The 16978-nt window shown below is 44.1% G+C and overlaps 1 protein-coding gene across 2 annotated transcripts in view; it reads right to left on the bottom strand.

The window, feature by feature from the left end:
* MED13 (mediator complex subunit 13) overlaps positions 1 to 16978 on the bottom strand; it is a 151356-nt gene that overhangs the window by 90001 nt on the left and 44377 nt on the right. Inside the window, exons 5-7 of one of the 2 annotated variants that reach the window (XM_073615258.1) lie at positions 12669 to 12866; positions 9044 to 9235; positions 3982 to 4144 (exon numbers count right to left, since the gene is read on the bottom strand). In XM_073615258.1, coding sequence (XP_073471359.1) covers positions 3982 to 4144; positions 9044 to 9235; positions 12669 to 12866 — 553 coding nt within the window. Of the gene's footprint in view, positions 1 to 3981; positions 4148 to 9043; positions 9236 to 12668; positions 12867 to 16978 lie in introns of both variants that reach the window. The other variant, XM_073615257.1, reaches the window with a different exon arrangement.

Genomic DNA, 16978 nt, shown 5'->3' on the forward strand with positions numbered 1-16978 from the left:
AAACGGGACCGCCTTGAAAGTAGATACCATCAGGCCCAGCACCCGCATGCAAGTCCGCAGGGAGGCCCACCTGCTGGACAGCAGTAAGCGAGTTGCCGCCTGTAACTTCTGGAGTTTGTCCAGTGAAAGGAACACTCTGGCCAGAGTCTAACCCAGATAAACCAATTTCTGAGCTGGAATCAGCGCAGACTTCTGGTAGTTTAGCAGCCACCTAAAATCAGCCAGAGTCTAAATAGCGATCTCCACGTCACCCCTCAGGGTAGCAGGGGACTCCGCTCACAGAAGGTCGCCCAGGTAGCCCAGAACAGCAATTCCCCGCTGGCGTAGGATTGCCAGAACCGGGGCCAACACTTGTGAAAACCCAAGGAGAGGAGGCGAGACCAAAGGGCAACACCACAAACTGATAATGCTCCTCTCCCACAGCAAAGCAGAGGAATCGCTGGTGTTGTGCACAAATCACCACTGAGCGAATGGACTCCATTCTGAACTTCCGAACCCGCACAAAGCGGTTCAGGGCCTTGAGGCCCAGAATTGGATGTACCGTACTTTTTATGGGGGACCGTAAACAGATTTGAATAAAAGCCCTGGAAACGTTGCGACACCAGAACCGGGACAATCACCCCCTGAAGCAACAGGTCTTGTACCACGCCCCAGCAGGCTAACAAGCGGGTCTGGAGACAGACGCAGATTGGAAGGAAAAAATCTGCTTGGGGGGCAAGTCTGGAATTCGATCTTGTAACCAGACAGAATCACTTTGTGGCCCCACATGTTCATCAGAGAGGTCCACGGGCCCAAAAACCAGCGAAGACTTTCTCCCCAAACGTGATGCGGGTCAGGGCGCCCCTTCATGCCGAACGGGCCTTATCTGGGGGTCCGGAAAACCCACTTTCGGTTTGCCGAGGGTCGCTTGGAACCTCCTGAGGTGGGCTTGAAAGACTGAGTCCTTGTCAGTGGACCCTGAGGGACGAAAAAAAACTCTGTGCGCCGAGAAGGAAGCACCACGCTTGCAACGTGGCTCCTTCCCCTTTTCAGACTGTGGAAGAAAGGTACTCCCCCCCCCCCGACACTTAATGATATCATCCAGAGTGGCCCCAAACAAACGATCGCCTTGAAAAGGCAGATCAGTTAGATCAGCCACAATACACACCAAAGCACCACCGCTGAAACAGACAGCTTAGAAAGCAAGGGAGCGGCATCCAAAGAGGCATCACTAACAAACTGCAGCCACTGGACCAACTAGTCCGCCAATTTAGTGAAGGCAGGAGGAAACTGATTACCCTTCAGATCGTGGCCCAGCGCCTTCTCCCACTCCGATGGCGTTTGAGACACCAGGGCAATGGGCAAGACCGGCCGAAGCACCGAACCCACAATAGTGAACATAGTGCGGCTCAGAGACTCCGCCTTCCTGTCAGCCAGATCTTTAAAAGCTGCAGATTCTTCAATCGGAATCATGATGGCTTTATTCCAAAAACCGGGGGGAACCACCATGGGTGGAGGAGTCCACTTCTTGAGAAGACTCTCCACAAAAAGGGACAACGCACAGTGAAGCGCTTTGGGACCACAAAGGGGCGTTTTGGATGTTCCCATTCTTTATAGACAAACTTGTCAAAATAGGAGTGATAGGGAAACACTTTCACTGTGCGAGGCGGCTTGCAAATGCCAAAAGGGACCGGCACCTTCGCCGCAGCCGCTTCCTTCATTTTTAAAGTTTCCTGCACAGATGCAATCAGCGCGTCCACCAGCGCCTTCTCATGCGCAGCCACCGGGGCAGAGAAATCATCCTCACTGTCCGAAAAATCCAGGAGCGTGGCTGCCCGTCCACGGCGGCCAAATCAGATTCAGGATCTGACGAGACAGGTAAAGCAGGGGAAGGCAGGGAAGGCTTCTTGCTAGTCCGCTGCCCATGAGCCACCTCCACCCGGGACACAAAGGACTCCCGTTGACGCACTGACGGCGGTCCTGATGGCTGGGACCCTAAGGGACCTGCAGCCTCTGAGAGGGGGTCAGGTGGGGAAACATGCTCCTGATACTTCATAGGGGACCAAGGGGCTCCACCACACCAAGAGCTACCACTGCTATGGGACACCCCCCACACCGGTAGCGACACCGGATCACCAGGACACCCTGAAGCAGAGAGGAAGGGACCCCACCAGACTCACTACCCCACCAGCTTAGCGCTTGCTGCCTCAAATGTAGTCCCGCACACACGTGGCGTCCGAGGGAGAAGATAACTAACGAGCACCGGGGTAAAAGGAGAAGCTCCCGCCTGCTAAAACGCCGTCCTGGGCAACACAGCAATGCCTGCCTGAGCACACTATCCACCGTATCATGGCCGCCGGACATAAGAAGTCAGCAGGCACTAGGGGAAAAGACGCCGTCTACGGCAAAATGGACCCTGACCCCGCTCACGAGGCTACCAAGGATCCCTGTAGCCCAGCAAAGAAAGCCACCTGAAGGAGAGGGGATCTGGGCACCGGACCCCCAGCGGCACCCAAAGTACTCTCTACACCATCCCGCAGGATCGACCACAGCACCACACTACCCCATATGGAGGGGGGAGGGGTGGGGGGGGGGGGACCTGCAGGACTGACCAACCAACCTAGGGAGGGGCCCGTGTCCGCTGCAAACCCACCAAGGGGAGAGGGGGGACATGTAGTCACCATATCAGGAATCAGGCAGGCACCGCTCCAGACAGAACCTCCTCGCCACCGAAGTGGGGGAGCTGTCGGCCATGAGGGACGCCGAGACTCGATAGTATGCGACCTCACGAGACATTTAATTTGCAGTGCCAGCGGGGCTATATCGTGGCCGACCTAGCGCGTAGCTGCGGTCTGCACGCGCTTGCTGGCTAGACTGGGGAGACCACTGGATCAAGTCTTTGTCTGCCTAGTGTCCTACTCCTGTAGGGGATGGTATAACCCTATGGTTTTGAATAAGGAAGTGCTGTGTCTGTAAATGAACGAAAGAGAAATAGCCAATTTCCCTTAGGTGTCAAAGCACCAACTTCCTTAATGTGACATGTCCTGTTACCATCGTATATATATACAATTAATTTTAATACAATTAATGTTTACATAGAATACAACCAAGAAAATGACCTTAACAAAAAATAGATATATTACAAATATCTCTAGACAATTCCTCCTAAAATCGCACCCAGAGCTCCATGCTAATGCCTGTTGTGTTTTGGTTTCTTGTAAGTAGCGCCTAGCCAGTGCAAATTTTACCTTTCAATACAGTACTTCACTATCAGTTCCTTCTCTGTCTCCCACATGGTCATGAACGGACACCTTTGAATACTTATGGAAATCAGCACAGTCAGTCTCCAGAGAAAAAAAAAAGTTTGTCTCCTAATTGAGCCGATTGGATCCAAGCCTTTTTGACCCCAGACTGCAAAGGTGTAGGTCCTTGCCATTTGGTGAGTGGGGTCACAACAGGGGAGTATGGCACACACCACTGTTTAATTGTGGAGCACCAGCAATAATATTGAAGCATATGTACTTTTTGAGCACTTTATTTATATACAGTTATTCGTGCAAATCATGTATATTATGGCGCATTAATTCTATTCATTCACATTTTGCAAGCACTGTTTATATTGTTTTTTTTTTCATATTCCAGGGTCTAGCGCCCATGTGATAGCTGCTGCAAAATATTGTTTTTCATTGTTTTCACTTTTTTTGGCCCTAGGGCTTTGTTGCTCTATATCCTACGAGCGCTGTTCATTCCAATTTATTTGCTGGCAGCATGTGTCCTGCAGCTAAACACCAGAGCCCCATGCACTGGGGCTAAACCCTCACAAGCAATACATGTAACCAAGCTCTGTTTAGAGAAGTTGTAATGGATTTAAAATTTTAAGTGTTGACAAATCTTTATCATTGGAACTGGAATTGATGTAGATTTCATGAAGAGTCAATAATTATGTAGTATTAAAAAAAAAAAATAACTTTTACATCATAGCTCTTTATCAAACATACTTACTTGTTCAGAGACCTGTTCATGTTGCACTCTTGCCATACTCTATCCACGACCTGGTTAGCCAATTTTCTTGGTATTTTTCCACCATGATGACTAGTACTATCAGAATTAAAGCAATCTGACACCGATGGAAACTTCATCCACTTTTGCGCCGATTGCACATCAACTGCTAAAAAAAATTAAAAAGGTCAAAGATGTAATTAAAGGTTGTAGGTAGTTGTACTGTTGTAAAAACAGATTCCAGTGTTAAGCAAATGTATACTGCCTTAACAGCAATTAAAATGCCTTCTTTACCATCAATTTATGATCTGATCCTAGAGTTAACAGCCAGCACCAGAGTTCCCTTTAGAATTCTCACAGGTTAGGTAAGCTAAAGAAAAAAAAGTGAGCTGTCTATCTTAAGTACTGAGCATAATGGCTAGGAGAAAGACCTGCATACTAGTCTGTATCTTATAGCCACAGACCAAGACCATTTAAAGCAGCAGCTTGTGCAGTGTTCATCTTCAAGTAGTAGACAGCTACTTTTTTTGGGCCTTGTCCCCCCCCCAACTGCAAAATCGTTTAGCTGGGGAGGCAATGGTGGGGACATATACATGCTGCGGCCGCTAATGTGGGGTTCAAGAGGTAGAAGAAGGGCAGTGAAAAGGTGATATGATACCTCCTCACCACCTGTAAAATGCTTTCTGAAGAGCAATCCTGCTGAGGATCACTCTCCAGACAACAAAGCTAGTGTGAACTAGCCCCAAAGCATTTGTGAAGCTTTTGGCAAGCATTGCGCAGCTTTGATGAAGCTTCTAAAAATAACTAATTCTGCTCCAGTTAGGGGCAATTTAAAAAAAAAAAAAAAAAAAAAAAAAACACAATCTTAATAGGGGTTCTAAAAGTCAGAAGTCCTCTTACAAATCTATATGTTACATTACTAAAAACTTGAGCAGATAACTTTAACTTGTCCCTCCTGCTAACTATACTGCCTAACCCGTGTTAAAAAAAAAAAAAAAAAAAAAGTGTATACTTACTATTTTTGGTCTATTCTGGTGCAATCACATGATCCCCCATGTCAGTCAGTTGTGGCTGCAGGGGAGAGGAGGGAGCGATTGACAACGACCTGAAATTTCAGGAGCCATGCCATCACTCATATGCGCCCATGGCACAGCTGCTGTTATCTGTGCTCCCTCCTCTCCCCTGCAGTAACCGCTGACACATGGGAGCCAGAGCTGCAGATCACATGATTAGACCAGAGCAGACTAAAAACAGGTAACCATACACATTTTTTTACACAAGTTAGGCAGCACATGTAGCAGGAAGGGGGAGGGAACATTTTTAAGACGAGTTAGTTTTGCACAGGGATTTTAAAGTTTCTGCTAGAAACACTTGCCAATAATAGGAAGGGTTTTAATACCAAAGTGGAGATATCCTTAAAATGATCTCTTTAAAAGAAATAAAAGAGGAACTTCACCCTGGGAAAAAAAAAAGAATTAAAAGTCAGTAGCTGCTGACTTTTAATAAACATGCACCTAGGAGTCCAAGGATCCAGCGCTTTCCTCAACCAGGCTAGTTTGGGTCCCTGGCACCACAATCTTGAATGTCAGAAAATAGCTGTGACTTCCTTTTGCGTCACATTAGGCTTCCCACTGTGCATGCATGAGAGGCACTGCACTCCTTAATAGACCCACAGCCTCCTGGGACCTGTGACATGTCCCAGGCGAATGCGAGCAGGGAGGGGGGCTGCGGAACTTCCGCTCAGAATGCCTAGCAGAGTGGGTGCCTGTCAAACAGGTACCTGTCTCATGAAGAAAAAAAGAAAAAAAAAAATCCTTAAAGTAGCAGGAGATAGAAAATTGAAACTTCCGCATTAAGTGAAGTTCTGCTTTAAACTACTTAAAGACCGCCCACCACAGATATACTGTGGCAGATATCTGCGGTCCTATTGCGCAAAACGACATACCTGTACATCATTTTATGCAAAAGACAGCAGAGGCGTGCACGCAGATTGGCCAGAGGGGGAGCCAATGAGCAGGTGCCGCGGCCGCAATGCCCGCCGGGACCTGTCGATTGTTCCCCAGAGAGGAAGAACAGCGATTTTCTTATGTAAAGCAGGCAGATCGCCATTCTGACAGGAGAGAACACAGAGATCTTGTGCTCCTGCTAAGCAGGGAAACAGATCTGTGTTCCACCAGTCAGACCATTGCCCACACAGTTAGCAAGCACCCCCTAGAGACACAATTAACCCTTTGATTGCCCCTGGTGTTAACCCCTTCCCTGCCAATGTCATTAGCACAGCAACTGTGCATATTTTTAGCACTGATCACTGTAATAATGTCACTGGTTCCCCAAAAAGTGTCAGGTGTCAGATTTGTCTGCCACAATATCGCAGTACTGCAAAATAAATACACCATAAAAATATCACATAGTTTGTAGACGCGATGACTTGTGTAAACCAATCAATATACGCTTATTGGAATTTTTTTTTTTACCAAAAATATGTAGCAGAATACATAAAAAAAAATAAAAAACGCAGGAGGTGATCAAATACCACCAAAAGTAAGCTCTAATTTGTGGGATTAAAAAAAACATCAATTTTATTTGGGTACAGCGTCGCATAAACGCTCAATTGTCAGTTAAAGCAGCGCAATGCACAGTGGACGTATTCAGTTTATATTCATATTGGACAAAGCAGTCCCTTACCTACTCTTTTGGAGTCCCCTACCAACGCTCTCCGCCCCTTCTTGCGGGTGCCCCCATAGCAAACAGGCAGCCATGCAGGCTCTCCTAAGCCGGGCTGTGAGTCCATAGACACACAGCGCGGTTTGGCCTCTGGCTCTGGCTGCTCGCAAGAGTCTACTGTGAGACCAGGAAGAGAGCAGTGATGCTGCAGCTGGGACAGCGCTGGAGCGTGAGAGGACTTGGGTACGTGTCTAGAGATGGTGGGGAATAAGTATATACTAGAAATATATAATAGAGGCTTTGAAAGTAAGTTATATTTGTTAGAAACTGTAATATAGATTACAATGCAACATGCTGTAGATTATCTACAGTGTACAACCACATGGTTGTTTCTTCATGGCACTGTGTGCATGGTGTAGTACACGCCCAGCTGAGGGAGCTACAATTACTGAGTTTAAGGCTCCATTTCCACTTGTGCAACTTGTGATGCGACGTTGGACACAAAGTCGCATCACTAGTCACAGCCCATTTATTTTAATATTTATTTATTTCAAAGGCAAACGTTCCCATATATGCGCCTTTGAAAATCAGCGACTTTGAAAAAGTGCCTGCACTACTTTGATGTGACTTTGATCCAGAGTGTAAAGTTGGATCAAAGCTGCACTCAGTGGCACCCTAAAATCGCACAGCTATGGAGTCGCACTAGTGGAAACGTAGCCTAAGACTAGAGTGCGACTTTGCCACTCTCTGGATCAAAGTCACATCAAAGCATTGCAGGTACCTTTTCAAAGTCGCTGATTATCAAAGTCCCATAGATGGGAACAGGTACCATTAAAATCAATAGTATGTGACTTGTCATGCGGCTTTGGACAGTCGCATGACAAGTCACGTTTCCGCAATTGCGACCACAAAGCTGCACAATTTAGAGTGCGACTCTGAGTGCAGCTTTGATCCAACTTTACACTATCTGGATCAAAGTCGAATCAAAGCATTGCAGGTACCTTTCCAAAGTCGCTGATTTTCAAAGTCGCATAGATGGGAACGGGTGCCATTGAAATCAATGGGCTGTGACTTGTCAGGCAACTTTATGGTGTCCAAAGTAGCATGGCAAATTGCACTAGTGGAACTGTGTGGAAGGCTCTTTTTATTTCTTCATTTTCTCATGAATTAGGATGTACAATGCATCCTTACTGATGAGAGAACACTGGGCCGGAACCTATGATCAGCTCCTCCCATCCTGTATAATCCCACTGACTATACAGGAACAGTGTCCCTCCCAGGAAGTGATGTCACTAGCTTTCAGGAGCCACAACTACTGGCTGATATTACACTCAGAAGGAAGTAGAATTGAAGTCATGTGACGGCACTGGAGTCTGCAAAATAAAAGGTAGAATAACCAAGATTTTTTTCATTTTGAGACATAAGGCTGAACTTAGCTCACATTAATGACTGCAGGGCGAGAATTTAAGTGTTAGGGTGGACTTCCACTTTAAGGTTAAAAAAAAAAAAAAAACAAAACAAAAAAAACCAACACACACACACAAACACACCTTTTGGAGTTTAGAACCACTTTAATCATATCTACAGTAATAACTACTAGAGCATATTATGGGAATATTTAAATCCAGGGAATAGATTTGCCTGCCCTTCAGAGAACCAAAACTGGCAAAAATTGTAGGGGATGAGCTGTAAGGGTTAAACTTGGACAAAGCTTTTTTATTTTAGAAATATTGGTGATAAAACATTACAGTTAGAAGAGTATGTAAAAGCCATACCTGGCTTTTGGGGATAATATAGGATGAGCTGATGGACAAAAAAGTAAAATTCCTTTGACAATTTTTTTTTTTAATGACCGTAAGCTTATTGCTATACATTGGATTCGGATGAATTTCATTATGTTATCGACGTGGAAATCTTTGGTCAACTCTAAGGTTCCACTATACAGAATGACTTATGATGCTAGGGGGTGTCCTAAAAAATTTCCCAGAATTTGGGACAGATGGGTGGAATCCATGGAAACAGTGGCTGACAGCCCTTAACCAGGGGAAGACACAGTAATATATATGTTGGAAGGTTTTTAAGGCAGTTCCTGGGATGCTGCATGCCTCGATTTGACTTGACAACTTAGATAAAATCTGCAAGTATTATATAATATACGGTAAAGGGCCATAGCCCACTCCAAATTCATTGCGGAGCTACCCTTTTGTGTTCTCTCTTTTATGTTATTCTATGTTCTGGATTGATTTATAAAACACAAAAAGCTTTATGTACACACACAGTTATTTGTGAAGGATGTATGGAAAACTGTCTTGTATCTAAAAAGCATTGTTTTCTCTGATTCTGTAATTTATTTTTTTGCTTTGTGCATATAGCAAATACATTTTTTTTTTTAAAGACATACCTGTCTGAACTTCCTCTGGGGATGTTGGTGGGGTCAGCGTTACTGAAGACATGACTGGATCTCTGGAGGAAGCAGGCACTTGAGCACCTAAACAGGTGTTTGTACAGTGAGTGGACCCAGAAGAGCTAACTGTGGGGATGTCGGACTGAGGGACTAGCACAAAACATGCTGGATACACCATTCGAACACCAGCTATAAAGAAATACAGAACGTTATTGATAAATATTTACACTACGCATATCAGGCAAATTATGGAAAAGCAAATACAACTGATAAATATTTGAGCAACGAATACAAAATAGAAATACTACATATTTTATACCAGTCTTCGATAATGTATGGTCAAATGTACAACAAACACAGTTTGGTTTTGTGTATAGAATAAAAGTTCTAAAGACTGCTGTATTTTAATGTGTATAATTTAGGCAACCTTTTCCATAACTGATCTCATGCCATTGATATCTTAAATGCACTGAAAGTAGAGTGCTTTTCAAACAAGGAGATTCAGCAGCCAAAACCTAAAAGCCATTTTTTCTTTTGGAAGGGGGAATCTGGAATAAAACATTTAAATTTAATTTTGCATTCAAAACAGATCTCATAACCTTAGTGCAGAAAACCTAACCATTAATCCTGGTTCACATTGGAACGATTTGACATGTCAAATCGGCAGCAATGGCACCGCCCTAATCGGTGCGGCGCCACAAATGCATTTTTTTTGCCGCAAGTAGTTTCAGTACTACTTTTTGTGATTTCGAGCTGCGATTTACATAGACTTCTGTGCAGAAACCTGCACAGATGTCTCTGAAGTTGCCGCCGAAATTGGGATTGACATGCAGGAGTGAAATCATGCAAGTTCAGCTGAACTCGCACAGCTTCATTCCTGCAGCTCAGTGTGAACCTGGGCTTCATATGTACAAAACACTTCCTGATAAAAAGGTTCCACTGCACTCACAGACATACCCCATGCAAAAGAAATCAAAAACCTAGCACCTACATCATTCAAATGTCATAGAAAATGTACACAGGGAAAGTAAAAAATAAAATAAAATTGCTGCTCTAAATACCTTGGAAAATTTAATTCCATGCGGCGCGTGCCCAGCACAAAAAGGGAGAAACACATATATGCCCCATGTTAAAAAGACCAGTGCAGCAAGGCTGCATATATGTGTTACGTTGGCGTGAAGGGGTTAATTGATGGTGCTATATAAAGTATCTGAAATAGATTACAGGTACTTATAGCGTTGACAATTTACGCAGTGCTTTACATATATATTGTACATTAACATCAGTCCCTGTTCCCAATGAGTTTACAATCGAAGGTCCCTTACTCACAATCATACATATTCGGACCAATTTAGATAAAAGCCAATTGAACCTACCAGCATTTCTTTGGCGTGTGGGAGGAAACCGGAGTACCCGGAGGAAACCCACACAGGCACAGGGAGAACATGCAAACTCCAGGCAGGTAGTGTCATGGTTGAGATTCGAACCATTGACCCTAGTGCTGCTAGGTGTTAGTGCTAACCACTTAACCACTGTGCTGCCCCAAGCTATAGAAACAAATTTGGTTTAGCAAACCGCAAGCACAGTGACACTTACAGGCATATATCACTGTTAAAAGCTGTTCACAGACTTGAGCCTCTAGCTCCAGCTGCAGTGCACCCTTGAGGGACAGATGAAGCGTTCAACCCCAAAGGCAGCTTGCCAGCTGACAATACAGAATTAAAAATGTTTTTTTTTTTTTTCAACCAGCAGATTGAAAAAAAAAAAAAAAAAAGAAGAAGAGTACAATCCTCTGTCCACACATTCTTGCTGTGGTATTGTATTTGGACAGTGGGGAGATTTCCCCGCCATCAGAATACAATGGATTTGTGTCACCGGCTACAGCCGGTGGCACCGATTGTTCGGGAAAAAACCTAACAAGCTGGTTGTACACAAGTCGATTGTTAGAGCGACTTGTGTAAACCATCCTGCCCATACATTGATCGAAATTTGGCCAGTCCCTGCTAAACCAGCCAAATTTTGATTCATGCATGGCTGCCCTATTGCAGGCTGCTGTGCTGGACAGGGCTTAATGCTGTACTCAGTGGCATTTAGGATCCTGTGAGTTAAGGGAGAAAGGTTGAGAACGCAGGCCCCGCTCCCATCAGTGCTTCACTGATCAAACAGACAATCAATGAGATGAACCAACAGCACCTTCAGGAACTCAACTGTTATATGAAAGCAAGTGATCCCCATACTTAAGAGCTTAAAAGTAAAGTCTGGGTACAGTAATGTTTATAAAGTTACATTGGTCCAGCTAGGATCAATGTGATAAAAGTATGTGCCATACCTGTGGAAGCTGGGAATTGAGGTAGGCATCAGAGCAGCTGCCATACTGTATTGAAAACAGGAGGTTGCAGGAGAACATGGGATTGGACAAGGTGACAATCCTGGCATCATCAGCCCGCCTCTCCACCTTGTCCGATGAGAGAAGACCTTGTATTTGTTCTAAAAAAAATATAAGGCGCTCTCTGAACGGTATGCAGATTTTACACAGCGTCCCAACTGTTTTGGAATTGGGGTTGTAAAAGGCTTATCCTCTATAGGGGAAAAAAAATTTCTGACTTTGAAAGGGTCAAAGCTCTCCAACGAGTTTCTAGCCAAGGCTGTATGACATTTAATACGCAAGCTTACACATGGAATTCAGAGGACAGGAGCAACATGTTCAGCTCACTATATATAATTCTAGCACCAGTGCAATACAGATGTGTAAGGCAAATGTCCATATTTAAATCTCTTTCCACGCATAAACTTACTTCAGTCCTTGTGTATACAAAAAAAAAAAAAACAAAACAAAACAAAAAAACAAAAAAAAAAAAAAACACACAACACACCACAATAAACAAACATTCACCCCACAACTCTGAAATAGAAAATACTGCTTCTATTCCATATTCTAGCTACATGGTGCGAAATTGTTCAGTTCTCATTGGCAGTTCTTTTTTCTCTGAAAAGATAGCTTTTAAATGTAACCATAAGAGCACACGAATAAAAGTACCATCCAAGGCAATTAAATTAGCAGTTTAAAACTTGGGTTTGGAGCATTCATTCGATTATGTTCTGATCTTCCATGTACAATGTAGCAATGAATGCAGTGGAGTACAAGCACAGTGCAGGTACAATGTGTTCTTAGTTCTAACAGACTGCAAACTGAACCTGATTACATGAAGGTCACAGGGCTCTTGTCTACACCAAAACAGCACTATCTGTAGACTTCATCTACTACAAATATATGTTCACTAGGAAAACTAACCATGTGTCCTCTCCCAGTTGGAGAAAGGAAAAACAGCCTGTCTATGATGCGTTTTTGGAAAGAGTCGGGGACCCTTTTCCAGCGTTTTGCGTGTAATAGACTTCAATGGAGTCACAGGCAATTTGGATACTTTGGAAAAGTTGGAAATGCATATAGCTTAAATAAAAAAAAAAAAAAAAAAAAAAAAAAAAAGTCTCTGGCTCTATTGACTTGTAGTTTATGCCAAATATGAAACTCTGCATATACATTTTCCATTGAAAACTCAGGTCAAATAGCACTGGCCTGACAGATGATTCCTTTAAACTTAATGCTACAGATAGGGATACTTACCAACTAATACTTCAACAGCTGCCAGTGAATCATCTTCCCAATCCATTTCCTCCTGCTTTTCCTCTGGGCACTCTTTCACACTGGATGAGATAGGGTAAAACTGCTTCCATTCACCAATTAATTTCTTAGTAGAAGAATCAGACATCTTGAATGACTGCCCCGTGAGGGTGCCATTTAATCCAAAAGGGCTCAGGATAACTAACACAAAACAAAAACACATGCATTACACCAAGAAGCTATACTTTTTCTATTATGTGTACAATAGTATACATCCTAAAATGTGTAAAATAATAAAAAAAAAAAAAAAAAGGGGGGGGGGGGAGGAGGAGGAACTATTGTGCCCTTTATTTCAACAGAATTACAGCATTCCATCTGATAGAATTCACCTAAAGTGGCAAAACTCCAAGTATAATAGTCTGAATACCTGTAAAAGATTTGAGGGTCCTGTCCAAATCAGTACCGTTTATGAGCATACAATAAATTACTCCGCGCAGTCTAAGTAAAGTGACCTTGCATCAAAAAAAAAAAAAAAAGCGCATATGGGCTGAAGCACTTTATTATGCCGTATCCCCCTTCAAAAATCAAAAAATGCCTGTTGATTCTGCCAGTGCAGTCCACCTAAAAACAGATTCCTGCGATGGTATGGTAACAATGCTACACTGTTTTCCGGAATCCAGAGCACAGTTGCCATGTAGACTGTGCCTGCTTGCACTACAGTATAATAAAGGAGGATAATGCAGAGGCATGGATATCAGCACTGGCCCTGCAGATTCATAAGCTAATAGATTTGTCAATCGGTACCTGGCCACACCTAGACCTGCTGTTGGATTTCTGGATTAGTAGCACCTCCTTTGTTCCCAAAAATCTGGGAGGGGAAGCATGCATAAAATAAATAAGAGAGGATTTTGCTCAGTTAAGGTAGGGAAACAGAATTGATTTGGTTTACTTTATGAGGCAGTGCATCCCTTAAAACTATTTTAAAAAAACAAAAAAGGGGGGCACCAGCGTCGCAGTCAGAAAAACTGCAGCTGACAATTTAAAAAAAAAAAAAAAGGAAGGAGAAGTGGGCAGGCAGGGGACAATAAAAAAGGAGGAAAAAAAAAAAAAAAAAACACGATTTACAGCACTAAATGTTATGTAATGCTGTGTTAAGCGCTGCACTACACTAACACCCCATACACACTATTAGATTTTCTGCTGATTTTTGTCTTCAGATTTACCAAAACCATGTAGTGCAAGGGCCTGTCTGATTGTATACAAATTAAAACTCACGGTTTGACCTCATATTATATGGTTTTGGTAAATCTGAAGACAAAAATCAGCAGGAAATCTAATAGTGTGTATGGGGCCTAACACCACACTAAGGCCAGGTTCACACTTGTACGACAAACGCTCCGACATTGGGAGCTCATGTCGCACGACGTGTGAAAATCAATGTTTCCCTACGAGAGCTGTCTTAACTGGCCTGACTTTGGCAAGCGACTTGTGTTCTAATGATCTTGTAGGGAAACCCCACATCAAATTAAAGGGAAAAAAAAAAAAAACAACACAGCATGGGTTCCCCCTCCAAGACCATTTCAGGCCCTTCGGTCTGGTATGGATTGTAAAAGGGAACCCCCACGCCGAATAAAATCAGTACCAGACCCTTATCCGAGCACACAGCCCAGCTGTTCATGAAGCACCCCCCCTCCAAGTTGAGGGCGTGCGGCCTGGTAGGGTTCAGGAGAGGGGCGCTCGTTCGTCCCCACCCCCTTTACTGACCTGCCAGGCTGCATGCTCGGATAAGGGTCTGGTATGGATTGGGGGGGGGTTCCCTTAAAATCCATGCCAGACCAAAGGGTCTGGTATGGTCTTGGAGGGGGAACCCATGCCATTTTTATTTATTTTTTTTTCATTTGGTGTGGACTTTCCCCTAAAGATTCATACCAGACACAAAGTGCCTGGCATTGTCGGGATCAAAGTCGGAGGGCAAAATCTGATCCAGTTTCGTAAGACTGTCGTGTCGTACCAGTGTGAACCCGGCCTAACACTCTACACTCAGTCACAATAAGTGCACACACTAACTCGCTAGTAGCAAACTGAGCCCTGCTCTTATCCATCTCCGCTCCAAAACAATGCAAAAGCTTCCTATGGGAAGGGACCTTTTATAGTGTGGGGAGGGACTATGAGCACTGAGCCCTATTAGGGCTCTGTGTCCTAATTGGCAAAGCTTTGCACCTGACCAGTGGTCAGATGTAAGGCTTCATCCAATTAGGGCTCTAGAATGCATTGTGAGGCATGCATTGTGGGACACTCGGGTGTTTGCCAAACAGGCAATGTTCAAGCTGAACTTTTGCACAGCTCGAACCGTTCACCCAAGACTGCCCGGAAGGAAGACCAGGGAAAGATGGAAGGCCTCTCAGCGGTGACAACGTGCCGCTGGAGGGCTTCGGTTAAAGGTAAGCATTTCATAATGTGCTAATATGCGACACATACTAGCACATTATGCTATTTTGCATGGGAACGTTTTTGTTTTAATATTGCAGGGGTTTACTAGCAATTTAAGAACTGGATTTACCATACAGGAGCCTTTAGTTCTATTTTAAAAATAACAACTGCATTTTTGTTTTAAAAATGAATGTAATGTAGACAGAATACTTGTTAAAACCAGCAATATAAAAGTGTTATACACAAACAAAAATTTTTGCTACATAATCCAAATCTTGAGAAACTGCAGCTTACAGATCTTGTCCTGACCTTGCAGCCAGGAAGCCTGTATGAAACAATGACATGCTTACAGACATTGAAGCTATCCAGGTATATTTGTACATCCAGTTGTTACCAGCTGCTAGGGACAGATGACCAACCCTGGATGCAAGCTGCCATAGGTAACTGCTGGATGTGTGGATAAACGCAGGCAGCTTAGGCACCCTCTCAGCTTGTCATTGCTCTGTACAAAGCTTCCCAAGCAGCGGCTGTCCCAAACCACCTGTGATAACAGCAGCAAGAATCCACAGATTCTTGCCTCAGAAATCTGCTGTCCAAACCTTACAGCACGTGTTAGGATTCAGAGAAGGAAGTCCAATGTTAATAGGGTTGCCTATCCAGGCCAACAAATCTCGCTAACAGGATATAAAAAAAAATAATGTTAGAGTCATAACACCGCAATAGCCCAGAATGATTAGGAAGGGCCCCAGAGACTGGTAAAGACCTCAAGGGTACAATTCCTCAAACTCAGCCTCACTAACAAGGTGGTAGGGTGCATGAGAAGTACCCCTACAAGGATAGGTAGGGATGAAATGTACACCACAAACCCATACTGGTGAAAAATGTCAGGCTGTAGTACCTGAAGTACAGAACATGGTGCTAAGAACCTCCTGACCAGCAAAGCATCCATAGTAATGTGAGGGACAGGAAACGTAATCAGGTTAATGTACATAGCGTGACTGAGGGCAGAACCAAAGAAGGCATCTGAGCTTCCTCAAAAGGCTGCAGATGAACCACAGAATGATGATGATCAGCCATCACTAAGGTGATTATGTCCCACGGAAGCCTCTGGCCGTATTTGATTCCCAGTGGGGAGAATTCAGCAGGAACCCAGCAAGTACTGCCAGCTGACAATCAAGGGGGGCTCAAAGCCCAACAATAGATTCTACCTGCCAGGAGATGAGCACCCCTTTGGTGTGGAGATCAGATTGAAGAAAGGCAGATGCCAATGCGTTGCCTTTAAGGAAGCCAGTGCAGGTGACAGTAGTAGTACTCTTATGCCGCGTACACACGACCGGACTTTACGGCATACTTTGCCCGGCGGACTTTGACGGACTTTCCAAATGAACGGACTTGCCTACACACGATCAACCAAAGTCCGACAGATTTGTACGTGATGACGTACGACCGGACTAAAACAAGGAAGTTCATAGCCAGTAGCCAATAACTGCCCTAGCGTCGGTTTTTGTCCGTCGGACTAGCATACAGACGAGCGGACTTTTCGACCGGACTCGAGTCCGTCGGATAGATCTGAAACAAGTTTCAAATCTAAGTCCGTCAAACTTTTGAGAAAACAAAGTCCGCTGGAGCCCACACACGATCTAATTGTCCGACGAAATCCGGTATGCCGGACCAAGTATGCCGTAAAGTCCGATCGTGTGTACGCGGCATTAGGGGTTGATTCACTAAAGCTGGGAGTGCAAAATCTGATGCAGCTCTGCAATGAAACCAATCAGCTTCCAGTTTTTTGTCAAAGCTTAATTGAACAAGCTGAAGTCAGAAGCTGATTGGTTACCATACACAGCTGTACCAGATTTTGCACTCTCTAGTTTTAGTAAATCAAC

Source organism: Aquarana catesbeiana, linkage group LG02 (assembly GCF_042186555.1).
Source record: "Aquarana catesbeiana isolate 2022-GZ linkage group LG02, ASM4218655v1, whole genome shotgun sequence".
Lineage (NCBI taxonomy): Eukaryota > Metazoa > Chordata > Amphibia > Anura > Ranidae > Aquarana > Aquarana catesbeiana.